At 31.5% G+C, this 19,896-nt stretch overlaps 1 protein-coding gene across 2 annotated transcripts; it reads left to right on the top strand.

Moving 5' to 3' along the window:
* The first annotated feature begins 1,759 nt into the window (after nucleotides 1-1,759).
* Nucleotides 1,760-19,314, top strand: LOC132725160 (interferon-inducible GTPase 1-like). 2 transcript variants are annotated; one of them, XR_009625016.1, is made up of 5 exons: nucleotides 1,760-2,220; nucleotides 9,272-9,397; nucleotides 16,662-16,779; nucleotides 17,075-18,360; nucleotides 18,846-19,314. XR_009625016.1 is itself a non-coding variant. In XM_060710249.1 (4 exons), exons 1-4 carry the CDS (start codon nucleotides 2,030-2,032, stop codon nucleotides 18,245-18,247), a joined length of 1,608 nt encoding a protein of 535 aa, XP_060566232.1. In that variant the 5' UTR covers nucleotides 1,760-2,029; the 3' UTR covers nucleotides 18,248-19,314. The 2 variants fall into 2 exon arrangements, 1 of the variants encoding a protein (XP_060566232.1); XM_060710249.1 differs by having other exon boundaries at nucleotides 17,075-19,314.
* Nucleotides 19,315-19,896: the final 582 nt, after the last annotated feature.

Below are 19,896 nucleotides of genomic sequence, written 5' to 3' on the forward strand. Positions count from 1 at the left end.
GCCCGACTTGAGTGTACGGTCGCCCATATGGGCTTTCCGGCGGCGACCTTAAATAAACGCATTAAAAAAAAAGAAAAAAAAAGTATGCACAAAGGTACAATATTAATCACAAAACATACAGGATCTTTAACGTTAAGTAAGTAAGCCTTTACGTTTCACTCATAAATTATTCTGTTGAAGTCAGTATTTTAAACAGGTGTCAAACGTAATTATTTCAAACAGTTAATTCTGGTTCAATTTTATAGATTCAGTGCATTTCAAAGGAACAGGTAACCTTATAATTTATTTTGTCGAATCATTTGACCTCTATATTTCATGGTAAAACTTTTTGTACGGGCTAAATGTCATACAAACTTTTACTGAAAACTAAATAACTTTAAAATTGAAATGCATTTCTATAGGTCAGATAATGGTGAATGTCATTTTTACAATGCTTATTTTCCCTTTTAGATTTATAATTCTGGCCTATTCTCAAATAGTTATGTGTATTCGCTTCCAACTTATATTGAGCAGTCAAATCTGATTTAACTATTATAGAACAAGTTGAATGTTGATGCTGCACATCAAAGGCGCCGCCAAAAATGTGAACAGTCAATCAGCATTGAAAATATTTCTCTATTACAGTTGAATATCCGAAGCACAAACCAGTTTTTTCTCCATGTTCTTGGCATGTGCTCATTGTTTAATAATTAAATTGCATATTTTTGTGAAAAAGTATAATCTTATGCATAAATTCACAAAGTAATGCCATGTATAAAATTCTGAAATGTTTGTCTGTTGCGACAAAGATTGAAACGTCTGGTCGAAGCAAAATAAATTGGATAACAAGTAAAATTAAAATGATTGGTATACTAAAAATAAATTTAAGACATTTCAATATTTGCCGAGAATATGTTCATTTAAATATTGGTACGAATTGCATAATGTTCGAATGATTTTGAGGACGAACTATTCTGCGCGTTGACCTGGTGGTTGAGGAGAGTTACCGCCTCTCTGATAGAGGGCGTGGTTAAGGCTTTGTAACTTGTTATTTAATGATTCGACAACACTAAGTGATATTGAACAAAGTTGTCCTGGTTCCTTCCACCCCGTCAACGAAGACTAAATGCTAGCATACGGAGCATCATATTAAATTTGGCGACAATTTAAGGCGGAGCAGAACTTCAACAGAGGTGAAGCAAATGAAGTGAGTGACACTGCCTTAGTCGTTACCTCTCTCAACGGCTATGTTGTACAACGATCGACTATAGACTGACTCATTGGTACGTTCTTTATTATGTAGATAAAATTAGATAATGTTAAAAAGAATATGATATTCAAACATGACTATATCACTTCAGTTAAACGTTTATTCTAATCCCTCTTAAAGCTCTGTGACATGTTGTACATCAGTAAAGCTATTTTTATTAGAAAATTTGAAAACTGTGTGATTTTGTTAAACAAAAAAAATTATACAAAATCAAGTCTAAAATTGTCCCCATTATGCATATCTACTAGACGCGCGGCGTCGAATAATTCTCCGTTTACTATTTATCCTTTCCGACACTATCAGTATAGCGTGCAGTTTCGGGCGACAGGTATTGTTTATACTGCCTGACAAATAAATGCGTCACTGTTGCCACATGAAGCATGGATACACGAGGTGTATGTTTATAAATAGGACATCTCTGAAGATGAACATTTATCGAATGGTGTGATTGTGAAAAAGCAGACATATTGCTTTAGCTATATTGAAACGTTACATTGCTCACAGCGGAATATGCAACTCGTTTTCAAACTCAAGAAAATATTTTGATGTATCAGTACAAAAGCCTCTGCAAAGCATGTAATTTAAATAACCTGTACAATCTTAAGATTAAATATTTAAGGAAGTCAACTGCACTATTTGCTTCACATTGCTGTTTAAAATGTTTATAAAGTCAGTTAAGCATAACGCTGTTATCTTTGTGCACATGTTACATATCACGTAAAACTGCATACATTTAAAATATGTCGGCTTGTTAAACTAGGAAGATTTTATGTAACAGAGATGATGTGGTGGATAAATTTTTGTTTGTGTCTTTTTCTTGTTGCTTTAATATTCATAATATTCAGATCTATTGATTTGCTTTTGCAAACAATTCCATCTAAAATAGAAACAGAAAGGGTAAAAGATGTACCAGTAAAACAATTAAAAGAAACAGGTGCCGCCAAACAGGACATAATAAAAAAGCGCAAGAGGTGAGTAATTTCTAAATTCAGTTGCTTTTTACCACATGAAAATATTTGTTTATAAATGATCTTATTTATTTTCATACCGCAGACAAAAAGAATTTCCATTTATGTCTTTAACGATTTTGTGAAAACTTGTTTATGAGGGATGATCCGTTTACCGGGAATGATGCGGTAGATTTAATAATATAATTTGAAGTTTATATAATCACTATATTGTACAAATATATCCTTTTTTTTTCAAGAAAACACAAATAAAAACATGTGCGCATAATTTTCTAAGCTAATATAGTTTACGTCTAAATATGTTGACACGTCATTAATGTTGAAGTTAAAAACTTATTTAGGTGAATTAGTCTTTTCTTTTGACTTCTTTTTCTAATACTACATATTATTTATTTTAAGAATTAGTTCTTAATTTGATAAATAAATAAAATCAAAACATTTGGATATTTGCAATAAATATATATATTTTTGTTATTTTGTAAAAACAAATTTCTTATGGAGACTTTCTAAATTCTCAACAAATTGTCAAGAAATCGCCGTTTCTCGGCACGATGGCCATGACATTTTCGAATAAATAAACTTTGTGACTACAAACCGTTGAAACATGATTTGCAAACGATTCAAAAACTTAAATGACGGGGACATTAAATGTGATGTTTTTTTTACAGGTTTTACATCAAGTTACGGTGAAGTATAAATACCGTCCATGTTTGTTAACATGGTTAAAGGCACTTTGACTGTTATAAATTTTCTTAGTTTATCGCGTTATATCAGTACGCTGTGGCGTTTCCATGATTATTTAAGGCGGGCTTGAAAGGCACTGTACGATATTAAATAAATATTATTTTATTTTTTGAAATAGTGAAGCAGAAAACTTTACACAAGTATAACTGTAATTAACACAAAATGAAAATTATCAGACTAATAATTAAATCCGGGTAATTCTGGATCATCCATATTTTGTCTACAACATCTAGAGGAAAATGTTCTTAAATATAATCAAGATTTATAATGACTTATTGTCAGGAGAAATGTCTGCCTTGATGTTATTTAATCTAAGGAAAGATTCAGTAATAAATACTAGAAGCAATTTCCAAGATATGGGGGCTGGGCAGCACCGCCTGACATGAAAGTGAAATATTCTCAGTTGGAAAACTAGCATGTAATTGTTTAGTTAACACTTTTTTTAGGTATTTTTATCTGTTTCTATCTCAAATCAATATATACGAGGGTTGTCCCAAAATATCGTAGACAAAGTCTGTTACTCAATCAATTATAAAACAATAGAGTCGTCAAGCCAGGGAAAAGTCAATACACCTTTTATGTGTGTCTATGCGAAATAAAATCAAAATTCCTCCAAAACTGACCAAGTTATTAAAATTTAAAGAATGCTTCCTATACATACCCGGCGCACGCCGTCATAAACGTCATGACGTTACAAGATTTAAAAAAATGTTTTTCAAAGTATTCTCCGTGTTTCTCGATCCACTGTCGGTGTCGGGCGACCCATTTATCATAACCATTTTCAAAATAGTCCTACTTTAATGTTCTCAAAATAGATAAATATAGAATCCCTAAAGAAAGCCCAACACGGCAAAATTGAAAATGTTGCAGGCTCGGTTTGATTGAGCCTGTTCATGGACGGTACTGGAAAGTGCAAGTTACCGTCCACGCCCCCTAGCACCGGCTTAAGCAGAATTCAACATTCAAACAAAACAATAAAATCACCACAAAATGAAGAACACAGAAATGATTATTTTTACAACTCTAAGATACAGTATAAACCACAAACATTCATCCAACAATATTAACTTCACACTATCAAATCAGCATCAGAAAATCAAACTAAAGCACCCAATATTTACATATATCCTCAAAACAAAGCATAAATAAATATAATCTTGACCAGACAAACATTCAACCAATATCAACCAATTATATCTTCACAAACAGATATAACTCAACAACCAAAACAACTAATTACAATCAATAAACCCTGATCAATTAAGATCACCACAATTATATTCAACCAACTTCAACAAACCAACAAAACAACAAATTCTCTTCTCAACAAAAAAATAAACGCTACACACTATCAGCGTGTCTCTCCTAAACTCATGTAAAATCTCTCTAAACCTCGCATATTTGCTAGCTTAAACGATTTGACCTTTACATGTAGATATATTTTATACTCCCAGCAACAGGTTTATAAATAAAACTGTACATTGAAATCTGATACACTTCAGTGTATCGCTGACTCGTTGTAAACAGTGAAATGGTATGATTATTAGCATACTTAAACCAAACCTTATACAAGAAAAGCATTGATGCAAAGCATCAAAGGGCGTCCAAGCAAGAAATGCAGAAAGTGAAGACGAACTAGTAGACATATGATGTCAAGATATTCTTATAAACTTTTCAATGGTTAATTGGTTTATACCAGAATAAACGGACGGAAGACATTGTTCATTATGAACTTTGATTGGCATGCTAGATATTAGAATATTACTTGTTATTTCTTTATGATCGTGATTATTAATAGCAACGGATATACATGTATACAATCATTTATAATCCATATGTGTAACGCATGATCAACACCACACTTGTGAAATTGTCCCTTATTATGTAATCGCTATTAGCGAAGACCCCTTCTTAAGGTATCTGTTCACTCTATAAAACTGAAGTGGTGGGGTTTTGTCCACTCTGTAAGATTAAGTGGTGGGGTCTTGTCCACTCTATAAAATTTAGTGGTGGGGTTTTGTCCACTCTATAAAATTTTGAGTGGTGGGGTTTTAACTGGTGGGGTTTTGTCTTACATTCCTATTTTAATAATAAAAATACAGATTTTATGAATATTGTTTTCCTCTCTTTTTTGTGTTTTTATGTGCTATTTTAATACTGAGTTTTTTACGTTTACTACTCTTTTTTATTAAAATTGTAAAATAAATTTTAAGAATTCAATTTTCATATTGACCGACGAGTATAAGTCAAAACTTAACTGGAAAAAGTCAGTAAATTATGGTTAATCTTTCAATATATAATATTGTTTATTCTTAAACCATGTACATGTACATTTGTATTTTTCTTTATCATTTTTTAAATTATCAATCAATTAAATAATTAATAAAATCCAGTTTGTAACTTTGAATACTTCCTCGGCATCTTTACTAAACACAAATAACAAATTAAATAAAATGTTTCAAAGTTGATAGTGTTTAATTAAAAACCATAAAAATGTACCTTTTTTTCACAATTATTGTACATATTTATTGTTTTTTATCTCATATAGATAAAATGAAACATGCTTTTGGTGTTGTTGTTGGTTTTTTTGTTTCGAATTGTATGTTTATGTATAATAATAATCAATAAATTTGAGAGTTGATCTATGTTTATAAATTATTGTAACCAACCTAAGTGACAAACGTTCATTTTGGAAAAAAGCTTATTTATCTGTAAAATATTTGTTCTGTTCTGTAACGATATCAAACATCTAATAAACGTGTGGTCACTAGTATCCCGGTCAAAATAGACCGGGAGAGACCGGAATTACCGATAGGAGTACATCCCTCTATAAATAGATTTTCGGAATATTTAGGTCATCAACTCATCATTCTATTTTAACATACCATGTTAACCCACTGTGTACTACAAAATGATGAATAAAAAACGAAGAGACGGAAAAGGTTATTGCATTTGAAAATGTTTGCATTGCGAAATCCTCCAGTTCGCTGTTCATTGTACATATCGCGACATTTCCCTCATAACGATCGGAATGATCGGCTTTTATTATGACCGACTAAAAGGCTCGAGAAGTTGCTGTCGCCCTTTCACAAAATCTGATTTCGTTCCATAAAGGGGCGCCGCGCTTCGGCGCGGACGCCAACAATATAATCTGTATAGTGTATCAAATATTTTTTTACATTTTGGCATGATAGCTTTGTCGAACAGTTGTGCCGGGACAAAAACACATTTGCAAATGATTTTGTTTTTGTTGTTGTAACATAAGTATCGCAAGACAGACAAAAAAATATATAAGTGGGAAAATGCTGGCCAAGACAGCCTTTAGACCCAAATAAAACGTGCAAAGCAAGTTATTCAAATACCTTCACAACATTTCGAAAAAATATATAAAAATGAGACAATAGTAAAAAAATCCAGTTTACTGCATAATATAGACGTTAATGAAATATATTATAAATGAAGAGTACTTTAAGAAATCCACACTGTTTTATTATTTAAATGGGTGCTCCATAAATAATCTAAATATTCTTTTATCTTTACTTGTTTTCATAAAGTTTGGGATTGCATAAGGCAAGTTGTATATTTTTTATTAAAAAACAATTATAAACAATGATTTGCTTATAGTTGTAACATGCTTTAGGACCTTTAAACATTGCATTGCCATTGCATGTTCAGTGGATAAAGAAAACGGAGAATTAATGTTAAGGGTTTAAACTTTCATTGTCAATAATTCCACATGCTATTGTTCAGCCAAGCAAAATGAAGCCAATGTTCAGACCCTAACTGATAATACATTAATTGCATTTATTCAATCGTGCTTTAAGTATAAGTTATAGGTTAAATACAGATTTTTAAGAAATTCATTTTTGAAAAAGAACTCTGTAAACAACCTAAAACCGACTTACAGTTAGCCCCGTCCATTCAAATCGAGTGCATTATGTAAATAGACGGAGTCCAAAAAATCGGCTCATTTAACGTATAAATTTAATATATACAGTTGAGTTACAGCACTTTATGTTAATATTTCGGCAAAATTGAATACTGAATCCCTTGCCGTGGAACGGATATTCCGATCCGAACCGCAAACATATGTCAGATTTTTTTCTGTCAGGAGAATGACTGCCTTGATGTTATTTAATCTAAGGAAAGATTAAGTAATTAAAACAAGAACCAATTTCCGAGATATGGAGGCTGGGCAGCACCGCCTGACTTAAACTTAAAATATTCTCATTTGGAAAAAAATAGTATGTAATTGTTTAGTAAACACTATTTTTTAAGGTATTTTTATCTTTTTCTATCTCCAATCCATACTTGTATATACATTTAAACAACAAACTTTGATTATCTTTACACCCAAAACAAAGAACTCTGATCATTATTTACACCCAAAACAAACACCCATCATTTATCAGCCACTTATACGAAATATCTTTTTACATATACGCCTTTAATACGAAACAACAGTAGACACCTGGCGAGCTCAATCTCTAAACACCTTATATAATCAAACAAAACAATAAAATCACCACAAAATGAAGAACACATAAATAAATATTTTCACAAGTCTAAGATAAACCATGAACATTCAACTAAAAATATAAACTTCATAAAATCTAATCAGCATCAGAAAAAAACAAACTAAAGCACCAAATATTTACAGATATCATTAAAAACAAATCATCAATTAATATAATCTTGACACGACAAAATCCAAACATTCAACCAATATCAACCATTTTTTTCTGACCAAACAGATATAACTCAACAACCAAAACAACTAATTACAACCACTTAACCCTGATCAATTAAGATCACCACAATTAAATTCAACCAACTCAACAAATCAACAAAAACAATTTCTCTACTGAACAAAAAAATAAACGCTACACATATAAGTGTGATTTCCCTAACTTATATAAAATATCTCATGATCATAACATATTTTCTAGCTTTTATATAAATTTTATACGCACAGCAACAGTTCTAAATATAACTGTATACACTTCAGTGTATCGCTATAGGCAGATATTAACGCGTTGTAAAAAAACTACATTGAAACTGACATTCTACCATATTCATACCATATCATAGTTTAAATAAGTTACCTTAATAAAACAATTTTTCATTGAAATTAAAATTGTAGTGCTAACTCCCTTGTAATTCAAAAATGACAACTTAAATCTCTGCCACATTACGACACATAACATTTACGTAGCACATAACATTTGACCCCTTTATTGCCAGAAGTGTTATCATAAAATTATGATGTGTTTGCCAGAAAATTACTATATACTTTATGGAGAAAATTTAATAAAGTTAAAGCTACCTGCCTCAAGATGAGCCAAAATATTTCAAGAAAATCAAATTTGATAATTATTGATTTAAGAGTTTGAGAAAAGTAGAAGAGATTCAAGGTTCAATTAATGATTCACATTTTGTGTGGGATTTATGACTGAAGTTGCATTAAAATCACCATAACTATTCTGCGTTACTAACGCAGTAGGGGATAATTTGAATATTTATACCCCCTTTTTTTGGTAATGAAGGTGGATTTTTTACTTTTAATGAATTTTCAAAATTTTCATGAAAATAAGCAAGAATATGGAGGCATGCTGTTTTATGATAAAAACAAAAAATGTGTCGCAACCTCAAATGTACATACATATATGTACTTGTGCAGCAGTTATAAAATTGCTATATCGCCATGGAAAAAATACGCAAAATAAACAACTGTTCAATAAAATCGATATAGGAACATCAACTAGATTTAAACATATTTCTGCGGATTTATTGTATATTAAAAGCTGAAAGGTGATGTGTTTTTTTTATCCCTTCTGGTCAAATTCTCTCCCATTCCTCCATATTAGAACGTTAAAATCCTAAAGTTATAATCAAAACATCTTTGCCGTCATCATGGCCATAAAACATGTACTTGAAGCACTTGTTTAATGTTTACTTACACGAGAAGCATAACAAAATAATGAGCACGCATGCGCATTATGAAAATAGCCCGGGCCATTAAATCGGTTTATTTAAGTTATAAAATTAATACACACAGTTGAGATACAGCACTGCATGGTAAATATTTTGAAAAAAAGCAGACAAGCTTTTTTTATTGGCAGACAAGCTTTGGCGAAATGTAATGCTTTGATAAATACTCATATAACAAGGTGAAAAAATCGAATTGCATAGAAAATACCGAGTTCTAGGAAATTATTTAATTTCCTTTGTTGTGCAAGTTTACTTAAGAGTATTATTGTTAAATATTTTTATGCGTCATCTAATTGTTTTTTTATTTTTGATGTTCAAGAGTGCTGGATTCAGACAATTCATCAAATAGAAAATCTGTCATATCAGAGCCTTCCGTACTTACCGATGAGCAGTCACAAAGAGAATCAATTTACGTAGCAATAAAAGATTGTAGCCAAATATCAAGGTATGTCACTTTGTTTGAAGAACATTATAACACACTTAATCTGTAAAAGGTCTTTAGTTAAAAATGTATGCATAATATTTACGTTTACCTATTTCGTGTTTTGTTGGTATAATTTACAATGGCATTGCATGTTTGCAAATTGTTTGTGTATGCATGCATTTTCAAAATTAATTTATTTACAATGTATAAAAAAAGGGACAATAAAGTCACATTTATATTCCATTAAGAATCACAGATGTTAGGCAATAATGGCACATTATAAATGAACATTCTTTTTTTATGGATATTTTTTCTCCTATTTATTCACAAACAAGTATGGTTTCCGAACAAGTAAACACACAAAAACATTAGTTTTCTTTTACAACCATCCATGTCCTCCTTATATATTCATGTAATTAGTACAAATACGACTTGAATAATGATTAACCCAAATTATTTTCATACCGTTATAGTGTTCACATATAATGAATCACATGTGTAAACTTTATAGCACTAACATAAAACAACGATGAATAGTAATGTATATTTGAGTGATATTAAAAGAGAAATTCAAGAGACCTCTTAACTTCTGATATTTCCTGGCATGTCACTTGGACTTAGTTCGTTGGAATACTATGAATGATTGACACATTATGAATCGTCAAAAACAATTAACTTCTTAAAAGCGTTTCATTTGCAACAAGAGTTGTACCATAATATGGCAAATGTTCTGTCCTATAGGAAGTATGAATTCATCGCTCGTACAAAAGTGTGCAATCTGCTCGAACACAAAGTTTACAAGAGCAATGTTTGCTTTGTAAATAGTGGTCATAATTCTACTTAACTAATATCATCTTAGGCAGATAATATTCAACGGAATTGAGCACATCCATGCCAATATAAGGAACATTTTTGTGCAATGAAAATATGTTTTAAAAACGCACATACACATTAGACTGAATGCACTCAGTAGATTGTTAAAACGAATATATGTGTTTCTTTGTATACACAACAGTTATATAACAAACAAGTAATTTTGTAGTCTTGTTTGTTTGTTTGTTTAAACGTTTGTAAGTTTGAACAAAGATTTTCATAATATGAAACTTAAAACGATTTTCTCCGTAATCTCAGTAATCTAATAAGAAATAAAAATAGTATATTCAACGGTCGTACAATTATTTTTTAGGTTGTTTAAAGGACAATTGTGTCTTTCTTTTACCTTATAGTTGATGAGTTAACCATATACTCTCAAAATTGCAAAGGGCTTGGAAATACTCAAAAACGGCTAAATATATTAATTGCAGAAAATGAATTATATTTGGAAACAAATATCCGACAAGAAAGCAAACATTGTTAGATTTTTCTTGTGAATTAGGATATAATGAAATATGTTATTCATTGTAAAATAAACACAGGTGTTTTATTAACAATTAAATATTTGAAAATGAAAGGGGAAAAGGTTTTTGGAAATTTATTGCTCTCTTATGACCGAACACAAATTAATCTAATGTTAATCTAGTTAAAAATACACTACATTTTTTTATTTACATGAAACAGAAAATAGCACTGAAGGTTATTATGCAGATCCAGATTTAGATGTTAACCCCAACTTTTGTTGAAAAGTATTTGGTTGTTCTTAGAGGTAAAACAATAAGATAAAGAGCAGAAAGAAAAAAAAATTAGAAAAACTAAAAAAGGGTTACGAAAAAATATTCAAACATTAGAAAAACAAACAATATCCGAAAATCTATTGTCGAAATGTTTCAGAAATCAAAGTTAGAAGGAGTGATGTTAGGATGGAAATGTCAACACGAAAATTAAGGAGAATAACCTAGTAGATATTTTTCAAATTTTGAAAACTGATATTATACAAATAAATAAATAACAAAATTGGTTATTTAAAGCAATGAAGAAATTTGAAATATGAAAAATATACTCAATTTCCAAATGGATTTTTTCGAGAAATTATGAACAGATAATTAAGATGTAGATGAAACTCCTGTAATAAACAGTATAGAGAAAAATGACAATAAATGAAATGCACCGGATTCTCCAAAGTTAGAGAGTGGACTGACTATTGATGAGCTAAATATTGTTTTAAACAACATAAAAATGGTAAATGTCCTAGTTAAGATGGTTATACTGTTGAATTTTTTTAATTTGTCTGGAATGATCTCTCTGTTTTTCTTTTAAAAAGCTCTTAATTTTGGCTTCTTTAAAGACAGTTCAACTGTCACACAGAAAGAAGGTGTTTAAACGTGTCTATCTAATCCGAATAAAAGTAGAATGATTCTTTATGAAGAACTAGAGCCAATTGTGTCGCCTCATGATAGCCTTATGATAACTTGGTCAAAAATCATTCAAACTTAAAACCTGTGTAATATACCCACCTATCAATCCTGTAAATTTTAATTGAAATAGCATTAGTGGTATAACAGCAGTAGTCCGGACACATTTTAAAATAATAATCATTAAGGAGAAAAAGCACTGACATAAATCAATGAACTCACAACTGTTGATGAGATGCACAACTAACAATGGTATCGATCATCGTTGATGAAATTGCACCAGTAGGTTCTGAGAAGTAGTCCAGGCAAAAAAATAGAGAAATACAGAATCCCTAAAGAAAGCCAAACACGACAAAATTGAAAATATTGCAGGCTCGGTTTGATTGAGCCTGTTCATGGACGGTAATGGAAAGTGCAAGTTACCGTCCACACCCCCTAGCACCGGCTTAAGCAGAATTCAACATTTAAACACGAAAATGGTGAAATATTGAATTTAGAGACATCCGCAGAAACATCCGTTAAACTTCTTTTTAACATCTTTTTTTATTCAATGGCAATAACTCAGCTAAACGTCGTTCAAGTGAAAACCTTGTTTTTATGCACAAGTACTTGACCTACCAATCAATCCTGTTCATTGAAATTGCATTTTTGGTATAAAAGGAGTAGTCCGGACAATTTTGATCACACCCTTTTTATTCAAAGGCCATAACTCAGCCAAAATTCATTCAAGCGGAAAACCTGTGTAATATGCACAAGTGTTTGACCTATCATTGTAACACTATCGGAAATTTCTCTGATATAAACAAAGAAGGCCGGAAGCATGGTATATTTTACAACAATGCACTCACATACTTACTTCCTCCCGCTGTATTTGCGAACCGGCACATTGACGGCGCCATTTTGTTTGAAAAATCTGAAGAAAAAAAAAACACCAAAAATTTTCAGCTGAATTTTGTTCTGAAATCTATCTAGAATGAAAGAAAAAAGTTTAACTAAGAAATTAAATCCGAACACCAATATCTTTTTTCACTTTTAAGGCTGTACAGACGTTTTAAGTGTTGTTCACGTGACGTCACTATGTAGCGCCAAACATCGCGTGCAAAAAAACGTCAAAACAAGAACACTTTTTCAGTGTCGAACACCAGTTTAAATTCACATTTATTTCACTGTAAAAATTCTTGATTTCGCTTGAAAAAAATAATAAAAGGTATAAAATTAGATAAATACAAACACATTTATCAACGTTTTCAAAATTAGATATTCTCAAAATGTTTTTGCAAACGGTAGACTAAACGACAGTTCTTTTCAACTTGAACAGCCTTTGAAGAAAGTTTCTATTGGAAACTCTTGGGCGAAAACAAATTTAACCACCAAACATTAAGTCCAATTATATTTTTCTTGACGTCTAAGAATGGAAATAGATATTAATTTTGCGTGCATTATAGCATAATCATGCACGGTATTTCTTTCAAATGCTTGAAAATTTATCACTCTCAGGCCTATCGGCTTTCGTGAATATATTCCTTCCATTTGAACTCAAACCGTGCGTTATTCTACAGCAATAAATGAACTAATATCTATTTCCTTAATAAATCCTGAAAAAGTTTAATTGAAATTGCATAAGTGGTATAAGAGGAGAAGTCCGAACGAAATTTAAAAATGACTAAAGGGGTCATAACTCCGACAAAAATTATTGAACCATGAAAAACCAATGGTATGCAAAACGAAATTTGGTACTGATAATTCATGTCAAGTTTACTTAACTTACGAGAAGTAGTCCGGACAAGCAGCTTTTGTGTAACTGGCAACACACAAAAAAACATCTTTTTAGCTCACCTGAGCTAGCTCAGGGTGAGCTTTTAGGATCGTTGAAAGTCCGTCGTCTGTCGCCGTTGTCCGTCCACACTTGTTCGTTAATACTCTAGCGGTCACATTTGTGTCACATTGAATCATCATCAAACTTTGTCAGGATGCTTACCTAGGTAATAGCTCGGATGAGTTCGAACATGGGTCATCTCAGGTGAAAAGCTAGGTCACAGGAGCTAACAATAGAGAAAAAAAACCTTGTTAACACTCTAGCGGTCACATTTTTGACTCATTTATCATCAAACTTTGACAGGATGCTTGCCTAGGTAAATGCTCGGACGAGTTTAAATATGGGTCATCTCGGATGAAAAACAAGGTCACAGGAGCTAAAAATAGAAAAATCTTGTTAACACTTTAGTGGCTACTGTTATGATCTAAATATCCTGGAAATTGGTCTGAAAGTTTGTTTTGAGAATTTCTAGATCAAGTTCGAATATTGGTCACCTGGGGTAAAAAACTAGGTTACACTACTCAAATATGGGTAATCCTTGTTAACACTCTAGTGGTCACATTTTTGACTCACCTGTCATGAAACTTGGTCAGAATGCTTGTCTAGGTAATTGTTTGGATGAGTTCGATGGGTCAGGTGAGCGATCTAGGGCCATCTTGGCCTTCTTGTTTATTCAATGGCCATAACTCGGCCAAAAATCATTCAACCCGAAAACCTGTAAAATATGCGCAAGGATTTGAGCTACAGATAAATTCTGTAAACTATCATCATTGGTATAAGAGGAGTTGTCCGCACAAACTTTAAAAATGAATTTTTTCAAGGGCCAAAACTCTGACAAACAAAACGGAAAATGCTGATGATATGCACAATGAGACTTAGTACTGATTACTCCTGTAAAGTTTGGATGAAATGGAACCAGTAGTCCGGATTAGTTTTATGACGGACGGACAGGTGGACAGACAGCCAGAAAGACAGACATCCGACGAAGAAGTGATCCTTATAGAGAGGCGTAGAGACGATGCCAAAATAGCTTCTGCTGCTATAGCAAATAGACTGAAAGGGTTTCGAAACAATATTATTTGCCAAGATCTAAAAGGTTTATCTCGAGAAGGTGTAAGATTGATATATGATATTCTTTTTGAAACCAAACAAAATGATATACGAGTTTTGTGCTATCTATAGATTTTCAGGAAGCGTTTGATACAGTTTCTTGAAAATTGACCCGGGAAACTTTAGATTTTTTCAATATTGGATCGTCTTTCAATTAATGGATATTTATTTTCCAAAATGGATAGGAAACCTGTTTTATACAAAATTTCCAATTATTAGATTTCTTTTAAGTAAAGTGGGTTTGTACAAGGAGATCCAATTTTAGATGCAGATGACACACAACTGTTTTTTCCATGGAACTGAGAATTCATTAGATTAACTTTCAAATAATTTCCGCAAACAATTGTTGAAAATATTGGCTAACTTTTGCAAAAAAGTGAACATTGAAAGTATGGAAGATATATTTTATTCACCATTTTGGTTCATAACACAAATTTACATTTTAACAATTGGAAACATCATAATAAAAAATCTATTATTGATTTATATGATAATGACGGTGATATCTACAGTATTAAAAAATTGAAAGATAAATATAAGAGGAACATTTGTAGACATTCAACAAGTAATTAAGTTCATCCGTTTTTTATGGAGAGAGAAGATCAGGAACAATAGAGAAGAAGTATTTGAACACAAGCACAACATTTTATTAAATCCCTGTACATAAAAGTCAGGGTTGAAGAATATTTTATGATATATGGAAAAAATCAATTTTGAATTTTTTAAGACTATAAGCAATGTACTGTTTTTAAATACAATTTAGAGAAAACTGTCAAAATTACTTAGATATAAATATTTTTATACACCCAAAAGGAAAATTAAAAAGTCAACAATATATAGCTTTGCTAAATGGAGATGTAAAGTCTTTAAATAAATTGTGGTAAAATCTTATTAAAAAATATCTCTTGATGATGAGTTACTAGTACCACATTTTTATATCAAAATACAAATATCGAAATTACAGCAACATATAAGATTTTTAAAATATAATCAGACAACATGTATTTAGAAACATACAAACATGTCTTTGTACAAACAATGCTTTTTGAAAGAAAGAAAGTCATGAGCGGGAAATTATACATAGAAAAATAGCAAGAATCGACTGAGTCAGCCAAATGCGGTAAAAGTAAACGCAACGGCCGCTGTAATGTAGTGGTTAGTATACTAGACTGGCAATCCAGAGACCCGTGGTACGAGTCCCGGCTGAAATTTTTCTATGTTTATTAGGTTATATTATATTAATGGCTATTAATCTTATTTTCAAGCTTTGAAAGCTGAAATCAACATAAAAAATTTGACAACAAAATGGTTTTTAATCCGGAAATACTGAATTATCTATTTAAGATATGATTCAAACACAGTGTGTCAATTAATATTTGTACAAGTTTAAGGTTTTCGTCAATTTCACTATATGCGCGAACAGTCTTTAGACTCACTTTTACATGTTTTTAGAAATAAAAGAGGAAAATGATGTTTTATTTACACATGTCATGGGTAATACGATATTTTGACATTGTGCTTGGCAAATTAAAGTTCAGTGTTGTCCGTCCTTTCATTGATTCGTTGAAGAAAATACGATATAACTTTAAATATTCATGTTGTTTGAATATTTGGATACCAGGTACACTGTAGAATGTGACACATATTATTCAATTGCAAAATAAAACTAAAAAATAATGATATTACAATTATACATTGAAAACTTAGGCGACACTATGGTCATTTCGGTTTTTCATTCAAGTTGAATCGAATGTGCAACATATTTCATAAGATTGGATGTTAAAATGGTCATTGACGGATAATTGATAAATCATAATGAAAAATATGTATGATGCACTATAAAAACTGCCTAAACTGTAAAGAGACTACTCCACTTTTTCCAAAATTGAGTGTAACTGATACATTCTGAACGATATTTTTAGAATAAGATAAATAAACATAAGTCTAAGGTGTTTCCAGTTTTTAAAATGTCATTGTCAAGGTCGGTAGCAATATTTATAATAAATAGCATATTGCAGAGTAAAGATATTTATAATTAATTTTATATTTTATTCAATTTTTGAATTTACAGCGACTACATTTCCGAAGAAACTGAAATATGTAAAGATGAAAAAGGTGGTGCTTTGGAAAGTGGTCAGAGTGCATGTCGAGGCGAATCTAACAGCTCGATTGAAGATCTTGAATTTGACGTAAGTAATTGAAAATATTCATTAATTTATTTTACGACTATGGTACGAACTACTAACACCGTAATATTATTATATTTAAAACTTGTAAAATCATAGAGATAACATTGTTTTCAGCAAATGAAACACTATCTAAATTATATACAGTTATTGTCCTAAATGTGGAAGCAATCCAAGATCTATATCGTATTATACCTGATTAAATAAAAAAGGAAGCAGTCACATTAAATAAGCTTACAAACTTTATTTTTCTTAATCGTTAAATAAATTTAAATCAATTTACTTTACTTTTCAACAGAAATTTCGATCATTTGTTGATGACGAGCTGCTGAAAGAAGAGATTGTAACTTTAGGCGTGCTACATGGCCTCAATAAGTACATCAAAGATTCGTTTGACAAGTGGGCACAACTTGAATTAAATATTGCTGTGTCAGGTAATTCTGGTGTTGGAAAATCCAGTCTCATCAATGCTCTAAGAAAGTTGAAGCCTACGGATGAAGGTGCCGCCGCTGTTGACGTTGTTGAGACAACAAAAGAAGGCTGTAAATATACATATCCTGAAAACGCAAATGTAGCTATATGGGATCTACCTGGCCTTGGTACAGAAAAATTTAGAAAAGACGCATATTTGGAAGACATGAATTTCGCAAGATTTGACGTAGTATTGATCGTTTCTGCTGGAAGATTTCTTGAAAATGATATATGGCTTGGAAAGGAATTACGTGCGATACGTAAAAATATCATCTTTGTTCGAACAAAAATTGACATTGACCTAATGAACGCTAAACGAGATCATCCAGACACGTTTTTTGAAACGGCATGTCTAGACAAAATTAAAAGTAACTTATCAAATACAATTCATGAAGGAGGACTACCAGCTTCAGTTACAGGTATTTACCTGGTAAGCTCTCCAGAAAGAAATAAGTACGACTTTACTGATTTAGATAAGAAATTAAAAGATATGCTCAGCATCAAAGGAAAAGCCATTAGGTCAATTCTACAACAAAATGTTCAGAAAGAAGTACACAAAAATCAACAAAAGAACAAAAATGGTTTTGGATTCCAAACAGCACTTTCTGTTTTGACTGGATTTGTGCCAACACAAGCGCTTACAGAAAGACTGTGCCATAAGTCATTATCTAATATTCGTACTATTTGCCAGCAAAGGTTTTGCATTGATGACAATTCGCTTGATAAAACGGCAAATGAATTGAAAACTTCGAGCATGAGTCTGAAAGGGAGACTAAAATCCTACAAAAAGAAGTTTAACTTTAAGCCGCCTCATTTTGACATACTTCATCTAACGAGATTTCAAATGCCAATTCTTGGCATGTTTTTCTCAGCGCACAACGCATATGTTACAACAAAGAAGAATATAAATACGATGTGTGATGAAATGGCTGGGGACGAACTAAAGTTAGCAAATGAACGACTAGATCGACTTGAAGATGATTTGAAACCTATCAAGTGAATGATCTGTTACGCGTAGTGCAGACTGCTGCTTTTGAGAAGTACATTTTATTTTAGAAAAACAATAATGAAACTGGAAAAAACTTAATGAAGAAGACATGCATCCTGTACTTGGTGATACAGGAAAATTTCCTACAATGGTTTATGAATCTAAATGGTGCATTAAATATTGGATAATATTATCAAATTTACCTAGACAGTGATATAACAGACTCTGCTATGAAATGCTTGTATTCTTTGATAATTTAGACAATTGACTTTCCTTAGCAACCAATGATTCCCATGGTAATTGTTGACTTTTCATAGCAACCAATGATTTCTATTTCAACCATTGATTTTTTTATACATTTAGTGGCATCCATAGCAACCATTGACTTTTCATAGTAACGAGTGACTACAATAGCAACTAGTGATTTCAATAGGAACCATTGTTTTCCAACCAGTGATTTTCATTGCAATAACTGATTGTCCAAAGCAGTCATTGACTTTTTTACATTTGCATTTTTTCAGATGCTGATTTGAACTTTGGTATAAGATGAGATATCTTTAGACCGAATACCTGTTTTTCATTTATTGATAAATTTTTACTTCATTACGAGCCTTTACAGACAAGTAAGCGATATAAGGGCGATATAAGGGTAATGTTTGGCCTTCTTGTCTTATGTATATAGTAGTAGTAAAAAATGTTAAAACCATATCTCTACTGATTTTGATAATTGTGGGTTGATGTGCCAAACATATGATAAAACTTTCTGTTGTTCCTTTTACTGTAAGTGCTTTACAATTCGGTCTTGTTTACTTTTGTTCTTGTTCATCCGGCATCTAACATAATTGTTATCCTTATCTTATCAGAGTAGAGTGACTTATTATACTCACATGACCTCGACTGAAAGTGATGTGTTGCTTCGGCGCGTATTTAAGCTCAATGAGACCACTTATTTGGAAGTATTTTTGTTTAAGAAAAATATTTCTCCACCGTTTAAAGATTATTTTATTGTATTTTTATGATAATAATGAAACGTATCTTTAAAGCGGTCTGTCTTTAAATAATTAAATCACAGAAATGCGGTTAGTGTATGTTGCTTACAAACAGTCTTTGCCAACTCCGAAATATATCTATTATGGTGCCATTAAAATAAAGAAAACGTTCTTCTCAAATATGTTTAAAGTGATATGAAGAATTTTGTTTGTAAATTTAGTTATGAAGATAAAAAGTCAGATATACTTCTGTTTATTTCACACCCTACGAAATTAACTAAAGAACTTCTGAACCACATGTTGGTCCAATATAAAACATAATCTGATCTAAACCTATCAATTTAACCTCACTTCAATTTCCAGAGCCTAAATATCAAAGAAACATCATACCCCATACAGACTCGCTTTCATTTTCAGAATTCTAAATATCCATATCCATAGACACATCAATTCCTTATCGTCCTTGAAGTAACGAAGTTTGTTAAAATGTCATGAATTTGGAAATAAAAGGTCATTATAAATTGTTGTAAACAATACTGATACTATTGGACACAGCTGCAAAACATTTTATCAGTCTCGGCTAGCCCCTCGTCCAGCTGTGTACTCGTTCAACAGAATTCAGTGTTGTACTCAAAAATGTATAAAAACCTCATTGTGTAATATTAAAATATT

The sequence above is a fragment of the Ruditapes philippinarum genome, unplaced genomic scaffold, assembly GCF_026571515.1.
Source record: "Ruditapes philippinarum isolate M1 unplaced genomic scaffold, ASM2657151v2 ctg12727_1_1_1_1, whole genome shotgun sequence".
Classification (NCBI taxonomy): domain Eukaryota; kingdom Metazoa; phylum Mollusca; class Bivalvia; order Venerida; family Veneridae; genus Ruditapes; species Ruditapes philippinarum.

What these genes read in the sequence shown, in the direction of transcription:
- LOC132725160 (XM_060710249.1), top strand. Translation starts at nt 2,030, where the DNA reads ATGATGTGGTGGATAAATTTTTGTTTGTGTCTTTTTCTTGTTGCTTTA. An exon ending in GATTGTAGCCAAATATCAAG is followed by an intron (nt 9,398 to 16,661) that starts GTATGTCACTTT and finishes TTGAATTTACAG; the next exon opens with CGACTACATTTCCGAAGAAA. An exon ending in TTGAAGATCTTGAATTTGAC is followed by an intron (nt 16,780 to 17,074) that starts GTAAGTAATTGA and finishes ACTTTTCAACAG; the next exon opens with AAATTTCGATCATTTGTTGA.